The sequence below is a fragment of the Tupaia chinensis genome, unplaced genomic scaffold (assembly GCF_000334495.1).
Source record: "Tupaia chinensis unplaced genomic scaffold, TupChi_1.0 Scaffold000063_1, whole genome shotgun sequence".
Taxonomy (NCBI): Eukaryota; Metazoa; Chordata; class Mammalia; order Scandentia; family Tupaiidae; genus Tupaia; species Tupaia belangeri.
The window spans coordinates 1,089,275-1,099,012 of record NW_006159521.1 but is presented as its reverse complement, the minus strand read 5'-3'; the positions used below and the strand labels follow the sequence as shown (position 1 = coordinate 1,099,012).

At 42.9% G+C, this 9,738-nt stretch overlaps 1 protein-coding gene and 1 pseudogene across 1 annotated transcript in view; both read left to right on the top strand.

Annotated features, from left to right (window-relative positions):
- Window positions 1-9,738, top strand: part of TRIP4 (thyroid hormone receptor interactor 4) — an 85,181-nt gene that overhangs the window by 40,386 nt on the left and 35,057 nt on the right. The window contains exons 10-11 of the mRNA XM_006141733.3: window positions 6,992-7,116; window positions 8,432-8,523. Of these exons, the coding sequence (XP_006141795.1) occupies window positions 6,992-7,116; window positions 8,432-8,523 (217 nt within the window). The remainder of the gene's footprint in view (window positions 1-6,991; window positions 7,117-8,431; window positions 8,524-9,738) is intronic.
- On the top strand, window positions 3,121-5,504 carry LOC102476119 (phosphoglycerate mutase 1-like; annotated as a pseudogene).

Here is a 9,738-nt window from a genome sequence, read left to right as displayed (position 1 = left end):
GATTTCTCGCTTTCTGTCTCTATGTCTCTCTCTGTCTGTCTGGCGAGCGCATGCACCCTATAGTGAAAACCTCTCCAAAAAAAAAATCTCTCTCAAAAAAAAAAAGAATTATAGATTGGAATTAGTTTTCCCCAATCCAGTGTTTTTGTTGTGTTTTGTTTTGTTTTTAGGCTTTTGTCACAGGGCGCATGTGCTCCCTGGAAAAGAGACAGTGAGAAGGAAAGGGAGAAATCACCCCCAAGTGATAATGGCCTCATCACAATCCTTTTCCTCTATTCTCTTGGGCTTTTGGACATGCATGCACACGTTCCTGGTGTGATTTTCAAGCTGCCAGGTCCAGGACTTGAACCACGGTAAGCCCTGTGGGAGTCCAGTGCTATAACCACTCCTACACCTACTGGCCTCTGATGTTTTATTGTATCAGTATTTAGAACTTTTTTTTAAGTTTTCTTAGTTCTTCTGTGAGAGAGAAAAAGACACCTTCAGCAGTGTATTCCCGTGACCCACCCCCAGTCTCAAAGCTGACCTGGATCAGAGGCACAAACACGTGCACCTTTTCCGTGTGGGTTGTCGTGTTTACCACCGTGCCACTCCCTGGCCCCCAGTACATGGAGTTTTGAAAATAGTGTGTTCATACTGCTGACCTAGCAGTAGCATTTCATTTTAATTAGTTAAAATATTCTCTCTCTCTCTCTCTTTTTTTTTTTTTAAGAATTATTTAGTTAATTTATTTGTTTTTAATTTTGACTAGAGAGGGAGCGAGAGAGGGAAAGTGAGAAAGCAAGCCACCAGGTCTGGAACTCAAACGGGGTTAGCCATGTGGGAGTCCAGCGCCCTTTACCCCACCACCTGTCAACCCCTAAAATATTCTTAAATGGACAAATAAAACTGAAGTAATAGTATTTTACTGAATAGCTTAAAAGCAAACTAGCCTAGAAAGGCTAAGGTCCAGGGGCCAACAGGTGGTGTGGTGGTTAAGGTACTGGACTCCCACATGGCCGACTGTGGTTCGAGTCCCGGACCTGGAGGATCCAGGTCATAACAAAGATAAAATACCAGTTTTTTCATCTTTGTAAGGAGGTCTATGGAAAAAAACTGCTTTGGGCTTTGTTTTTGTAATTGAAATTCAAAGGTTTATGCCTATTTATTTATTTTACTTTAAAAAAATATTTTAAGAGGTTTTTGCCTTAGGGTGCATTTTTTCATTGGAGAGAGAGTGTGAGACAGAGACAACAAGAGGGAAAGTGAGAAATCACCCCCAGAGATCACCCTCTAGGGGACTGGCCATGTCACAGTCCCTTCTCCTCTGGTCTCCTCCTGGGATCTTGGGCACGCATGCACACACTCCCGGTATGAGTTTCAAGCCACCGGATCCAGGACTCAAACCATGGTTGTCCATGTGGGAGTCCTGTGACGTAACTGCTATACCATCTGCTGGCCCCTATTCATTTTATTAAGACACCAGTAGCACTGACAGGCGGCATGGTGGTTGAGGCCAACCATGACTGACCACAGTGCTGGTCCAGGGCCTGGCAGTTTGCTTTCTTGCTTTCCTTTTCTCTCTCTCAGGTCAAGTTAAAAAAATAATAAATAAAAGTAAATAAACCAATTAAAAAATAAAAGACACCAACATAATTAGGATTTTGTTTTCCTTTCTTTGTATCTGTCTATTAATCTAACTATATGAGGAAATTATTTTATTTGAAAATTCCTTTTTTTATGAAAACTAGGGTGGGCCAACCAGGTGTGTGGTGGTTAAAGCGGCTGGATCCCACAGGCCGATCATGTGATTCAAGTCCCAGACCTGGGGTCTTGAAATACATGCTGGGCACATGTCTGTGTGCCCAAAATTCCTGGAAGAGAGTGAGAGGAGAGGGATTATGGCATGTTCTTCCTCCCTGAGGGGTTCTTTTTAACTCTCTGTCTCTCTCTGGCCAATGCATGTGCCCTATAGCAAATTAAAATAAACAAACAAACAAAAAAAAACAGTAGGGAAAATAACGAGGGATGAGTAGAGGTATTAGAGAACTGAGGAGTACCAGCCAGTCATGGTGGTAGTAGCTTACTATTCTATTTCTTGGCTTCTTCATGTTTCCTCTTAATTGTAAATAATTTTCTTGGGGCCAGCAGGTAGCTTGGTGGTTGAAGGTGATGGACTCCCACATGGCTGACTGTGATTTGAGTTCTGGACCTGGCGGCTTGCATGCTCGCTCGCTCTCTTTCTCCCTCTCTGATCAAATTAAAATAAATAAATAAATAAAGTTAAATAAAACAATTCTTACAAAAAAATTTTTTTTTTGCTTTTATACATGTAAATAGAAAATTGTAAAATACAGAAAAGCAGCTAGAAAAAGGAAGATCACCTATAATCCCACCACCTTGAAACAACTATTGTTAGCATTTTGGAGTGTTTATTTCTGTTCTTTTTTTTCTGTTTGTTATATAATGAAATCATGACATTTTATATATATATGTTTTTTTTTTTTTTTTGGAGAGGTTTTTGCCATAGGGCACTTGCGCTCACGAGACAGACAGAAAGAGACAGACAGAAAGCTAGAAATCACCCCCCAGGGGGGATGGCTACGCCGCAATCCCTTCTCCTCCATTCTCCTCTTGGGAGAGGAGCACACGCACCCGGCGTGAGTTTTAAGCCACGGGGCCTGGGACTCGAACCGCGGTCGACTACATGGGAGTCCAGCAACATAGCCATTACGCTAACTGCTGGTCCCCATGACATTATATTTTTATTTATCAGTATAACATTCTCACTTTTCCTTATTTTATCTATTAGAATTTTATGTGTGTGACAATATTTTAATTCATTAACAGTAACAATACTTTATATTTAAATAGAATTTTAGTTTTCAGAGCAAGAGCTCTGCAGCAGATTAGGTTATTGTTACTACCGCCTTTTGCAAACAAGGCCACTAAGGCAGGCAACAGTTAAAGCAGACTGCCCTGAATTACAGGGCTAGTTAATGGCAGAGAGGGAACTGGAGTTCATATTTTCAAAGTGCTTTCTTTACTTTGTAGGTTTCAGTCGTTTCTCTACTTTCATGAAAGAAAATTACCATCGGCATTTAGTAGCAATCATTTCTACTTCAGTGGTTTCATTATGAGCTGTCATTTTCCTCCTTTATTAAGGTGTACAGTAGCTTTTCTACCCTCCTGCAGGTCAGGCTTTCTTACTGTGGTTCCTACTTGTTTCACTGTCCATTAGAACAAGTACATGTGAGTCTACTTCTGCTCCAGGACTACTGGACCTTCAGATGTCTGCTGGTCCCATTCAGTTCTCTCAGTTTAGGCGTCTTCCTTTTCCAAAGGAGAAATCTGAACAGCTTGCCTTTTGTTCAGGGAATCAGAATGTTTACATTTCTCTCATCCTATCTTGGATCTCTGTTACTCAGATTTTCTCACTGAAAGAACAGGGTGAGCAGCATCCTGCCCCCAGTTACTAATCCCACAGAAATAAAGTGGGTGGTTCTGCCACATTTGTGGGGCTATTTTCCCAGTAACTGTTCAGTTATCTGTTCTAGAGGGAAGACATATATAGGTTCATTCCCCATGTGGAGCACCTGTAAGTGCCTGGCGCCCTTCCAGTTCATATGTTAGCAAACCAAGGGTGTGAAAAATTTATAGCGGGTGCTGGGGCGCGAGTGCGCAGGCGTGGCCAGGGGTGCAGGCTGCGACTCTGGAATCTCGGCGAGGGCCAGTAAGCGCAGTATCTGTAGCGGTTCGCCATGGCCGCCTACAAGCTGGTGCTCATCAGGCACGGCGAGAGCGCCTGGAACCTGGAGAACCGCTTCAGTGGCTGGTACAACGCCGACCTGAGCCCGGTGGGTCATGAGGAGGCGAGGCGCTGCGCGATGCCGGCTACGAATCTGACGTCTGCTTCACCTCAGTGCAGAAGAGGGTGATCCGGACCCTCTGGACAATGCTGGATGCCATTGACCAGATGTGGCTGCCGGTGGTGAGGACATGGCGCCTCAACGAGCGGCACTACGGGGGCCTCACTGGCCTCAACAAGGCAGAAACTGCGGCCAAGCACGGGGAGGCGCAGGTGAAGATCTGGAGGCGTTCCTACGACGTCCCGCCGCTCCGGATGGAGCCCGACCACCCCTTCTACAGCAACATCAGTAAGGATCACAGGTATGCAGATCTCACCGAAGACCAGCTGCCCTCCTGTGAGAGTCTGAAGGACACGATTGCCAGAGCTCTGCCCTTCTGGAATGAGGATATCGTTCCCCAGATCAAGGAGGGGAACCGCATAATGATCGCAGCCCATAGCAACAGCCTGCGGGGCATCGTCAAGCACCTGGAGGGTCTCCCTGAAGAGGCTATCATGGAGCTGAACCTGCTACCGGTATCCCCGTTGTCTATAAGTTGGACAAGAACTTAAAGCCCATCAAGCCCATGCAGTTCCTGGGAGATTAAAAGACCGTGCATAAAGCCATGGAAGCTGTGGTTGCCCAGGGCAAAGCCAAGAAGTGAAGGGGAGCAGGCAGACCACTATCCTGAGGAGCCCCCTCCCTGCCCATCCCATCCCTCTCTACCCTCCCCTGCGCATGTCACACTGACCACATCTGAAGGCATCTGAAGTTGAGGCCACAGATGGGACCAGTGGCTCCTATTTTCATTCTGGCCATCGTGTTTCCTGCACCCATTTGCTTCATGCAAGGAGATAGCATCTCTAGGGCACAGGTTTTCAGTCCAAGCCGAGGGAAGGTTCCTCTTACCTGAGAGTGAGAAGCGGTGACTCGGGTTTTTTAGAGCTTTGTGTACTGTGGACCTGCTTGAGTAGGGCTAGGGAGGAACCATGCTAAGGCAAGGCCACCGAGAAGTCAGAGGGCCTGTTTGTGTTTCCGGGGGCCAGGCCTGTGCTTTTCTGGAGGCAGGTCCCTGACGGGCACTAGGCCTTCCAGTGGAAGATGATAGAATGGGCATGGTGATTAAAGACACAAAATACAACTTCCTCCTGACCCTCAAGTTGACTCCAGAAGACTGGGATCAATCCTGATTGCATTTTTGCAAAAAAAGAGAGAAATATATACATATATATAAATAACACAAAACAAAAGCCCTTCTGGGGTTCCTAGTGGTGACTGAAGTGGTCCCACAGTGGTCGCCAGAAGATAAGCCATTCCTCTCACAAACTGGGATAAGCTCCTTGACTTCAAGGAGGAGTGTATCCTGCTGTGTATTTTAGACCTCTCCCCCTTGTTTTGCGGCAGCAAAACGGCTTTTGATCACATTCAAACGTGTCTTACTGTGTCTTATTTCTAAATTATGTCCTAGTTGTGTGGTCCTGTCACGTGGGCCCAGTACTCATTTTGAGCATAACTACTAACATTTTCCAGATCAGTATAATAAAGGAGTGATGTGTGATTAAAAAAAAAAGAAAGAAAGAAAGAAAGAAAGAAAGAAAGAAAGAAAGAAAGAAAGAAAAAAAAAATTATAACCCTACTTTCTATGCTAAGAATGGAAAAGATGGCCAGCAGGTGGCGCAGTGGTTACATCGCTGGACTCCCATGTGACTGACTGCAGTTCGAGTCCTAGACCTGGTTGCTTGGAACTCACACTGGGTGCATGTGCATGTGTGCCCAGAATCCCAGGAGGAGATTGGAGGAGAAGGGATTGCAGTGTTGCTATTCCCTCTGGGGGATGATTTCTCTCTCTCTGTCTTTCCAGCAAGTGAATGCACCCTATAGCAAAAATCTCTCTGCTGAAAAAAAAAAAAAGAAAGAAAGAAATATATGTTTTAGGGCCAGCAGATGGTGTAGTGGTTACCTCACTGGACTTCCACATGGTGAACTGCAGTTTGAGTCTCAGATCCAGTGGCTTGAAAATCACCATGTGTGTTTAAGATCCCAGGAGGAGAATGGATTACAATGTGGCCATCTCCCAGAGATGGTTTCTCACTTTCCCTCTCACTGTATCTGTCTCTCCTATGAGTATACACACTCTAAGGCAAGCACCTCTTAAAAAAAAAAAAAGATAAGTTGTCAACATCTTTTAATTTCATTTAAATAAGATTTGATGGGAGGTAAAGAGTATCATCTTTTTGTACCCTTGGAAAGTATCTAAGTAATTAAATTCTCATGAATATCTCCTGTTATCTCACTTAAGGATTCTTTCAGAGGCCAGTAAGTAGCATGGTAGTTAAGACACTGGACTCCCACATGGCCAACTGTAGTTCAAGCCCTGGATCCAGTGGCTTGAAACTCACACCAGGTGCATGTGTGTGCATACCCAAGATCTCGAGAGCGGAATGGAAGAAAAGGAATTGTGGTATGGCCATCCCCTAGGTAGTGATTTCTCACTTTCCCTCTCTCTGTCTCTCTCCTGCAAGGCTATGGCAAAAACCCTTTAAAAAAAAGTCTTTTAAACCAGTCAGCAGTTGTTTAATTATCCACAAAGAATTTAACTCTGTATAAAATAAAGAGAAAATGTAAATGAGTGTGATTGCACTTTAAAGAAATAAAGATAAGCCTTTTTAGTTAAATTCTGTTAATTACAAAAATACATAAATCTTGTAGATTTATGTGTGAGGTTTTTTTCCTTTCATGGGAGAACAAATGAACACATTTCCCAGAAGAAGGTTAACCTTTCAATTCAAAGAAGGGCAAGGATTTCTATTTCTGTGGGATAACTTAGATGCCTCAAAAATACAGGATTTGGATTATAGAAGTCCCAAGGCTGGTGGGAGGTAAGTGCAGGTCTGATTTATTGGATTCAGGTGAAAAGTAGTGAGACGTTGGGAGAGATGAGTTGCCTTCGTTTTGGTGATAAGAGAAATTTAAAGAATGGGGTGCATCCTCAAGTGAAGGGTATTGTGGGAGAAAAGTGACACAAAAGGTGTCCCTCTTGGTGAGGTGTCACCTATACATTGTTTTGTCATCTGGATAATTTGCTATAGATTTTGTTGTACATTATGGGATCTTCCAGGAAACTAGAATTTAGATTCTTCCCATTAAATTTGTATTTATTTAAGGGTGGAGGGCAGATCCTGGTACACTCCCCACAGAGGACGACTTTGGATAGCAGCCACAGCCAAAAAACCATCCCCTCAGGAAGTCTCAGAACTTCAGGCTACATATCGTCTTCTTCGTGGGAAAGGTAACAGCCATATGTTCTCCTTTCAATCTTATTTTGTAGAGAAAGTCACTGACGTTTGTCTTCTTTCGCTTCCTTCTTCCTGTGGCTTTTTCTTGGCTGAAAGAGACGTTTAAGTCTTATATTCGTTTGTTTGCTTGTATAGTGGCAAATCATAGACAACTGTTCACAGCATTAATTCGTCAAACATTACAAATAAAAATACCAGTTTCTAGCACCAGAAAGCAACCAGTTACTCTTAATTTTATTTGAGAAAATCTTTTTCTTTTTTACTATGAAGATAAAATGACTTATAAACTATGGAATCTTTAGGTTGGGAAGAACAACAATGAGTAAGAATGATGAGGAATGACCCAAATAAATATATGCTATGGGAATTTGAACAGATAAAGTTGAGATACTTAAGTGGCATATTTAAGGAATCATCCCAAACATAGTAAATTTGGAACCTTAAAAAGACATCTAACCCTTGAGCCTCCTGGTTTTTTTTTTTTCTCTTACCCAACTCATATAGTTGTTTTGAAGGTAGAATGAAGGATCATTAGAGAACCATCTTTAAAACATTTTAAGAAGTCAAGCTAAGGGATCACTAGAGATCAAAAATACATACCTCCTTTGAAAACACATTTCTGGGGAGTAGACGGTGCAATGCTTACATCGCTGGACTCCCACACAGTCGACCGCGCTTCACATCCTGGACCCACTAACTTAAAACTCATGCCAGTCATTTGTTGTATGTGCCCAAGATCCTGAGAGGGGAATGGAGAAGGGATTGCAGCGTGGCCAACCCTCTAGTGAGTGATTTCTAGCCTTCTGTCTCTGTCTGTCCAGCGAGAGCATGCTCCTGTAGCAAAAATCTCTCTTTAAACAAACACACACATTTCTGTTTTGACTGACATGACTGGCTTGTTTTAAATTTGTGTTCTGAGTTGCATTCTTATGTTGTTTCCTCCCCCCACTTTTTAATGTTTTTTCTCTTATTACCTGTAGTTGCCTTTGTACCTATCACTACCAAACTGCAATCTGACCCAGTCGACTATACTAGAGTTGCATAGGTTTGTTTGGAATGAATTTGTGGGATCCTTGAACTTTGGTAGTATGAGAGTAATAGTTTCCTAAAGAGAAAATTTCCTTAGCATAGCATGTGGATAGTGGACTGAAATATAAACAGTTGTGCCAAATAGAAACCTCATTGTTTTTGTTGTGTCTACAAATAGATAGTGGAAAAAGTTATTTATTCAGAATTGAAAACAGATTCCTGAGTTTCAGGGTCAAAAAGAAGGGAATTTATCCAATCCTTTTGTTATTCTTCATTCAGATGTGGAATTTCCCAACGACTATCCATCAGGTTGTCTTCTAGGCTGTGTGGACCTAATTGACTGCTTATCTCAGAAGCAATTTAAGGAGAAGGTAAGTAAAGAATACTTTCCTTGGACAGATGCTCATTTTTCTGCCGTAACTGACTCATAGATCTTTCAGTGTAGACAATCCTGAAGATAATAAGGTTCTAACAACTGAGTTTAGACATGCAAAGAGAGTCTTATTTATTTATTTATTTATTTTTATTTTGCTGTAGGACATATGCACTCACCACAGACAGAAAGAGAGAGAAAGTGAGAAATCACCATCCAGGGGGATGGCCACACAGCAGTCCCTTCTCCTCCATTCTCCTTTCAACATTTTGAGCATGCACACGTGCAGACTCAGTGTGTTTTTCAAGCTGCTGTGTCCAAGGACTTGAACCATGCATTTGGGCATATTGGATCCAGCTGCCTTAACCTCCACGCCACCTGCTGGCCCCAAGGGAAAGAAAGTCTTTTAACAAGGAAATATTGGATGAAGAAAAAAACTAAGCAGAAACAGGAATGACTTAGCGATGCTTTGATTCCTGGTGTTTGGGAGACTGTTGTTGTAATCCAACTAGCAAGTAAGTAGACAAGAAATGAAGACAAGGGTAATTTTGCTGCTTTTAACTTTGCTTGAAGAAAACCTCAATTCTCGGGAACCAGCAGTTAGCGTAATGGCTATGTCGCTGGACTCCCACGTAGTCGACCGCGGTTCGTGTCCCAGACCCGGTGGCTTAAAACTCACGCTGGGTGCGTGTGCGTACGTGCCCAAGATCCCGAGAGGAGAATGGAGGAGAAGGGATTGTGGCGTGACCATCCCCCCTGGAGGGTGATTTCTCGCTTTCTGTCTCTATGTCTCTCTCTGTCTGTCTGGCGAGCGCACGTGCCCTACAGTGAAAATCTCTCAAAAAAAAAAAAGAAAACCTCAATTCTCTTGTTGAAAAAAATCTGTTTTCCCTGAGTCACTTCAGGTAGGATTGGAGAGGGTAGAATCAGTTGTTGCATATTTGAGAAGTTTGGTCTTACCTGTGGAGCTCATGGTAGGCAAATGTATTTGAACTCTAATTATTTGTTATCCCATAATTGGTGCATGCATGTATATATGTAACACATGTGTATGATTGTACATGTATGTATTTAGGTATGTATTTATTTTAGTAAAGATTGAGCTGACCTAACTAAAGTACATTTTGAACAGTAGAGGGAGCTGAAGGACTTCATTCTATTAGAGAACTTCTGAAATGTAGGGTCTATGTTGAGGTTCACCCTGGCAGAAATC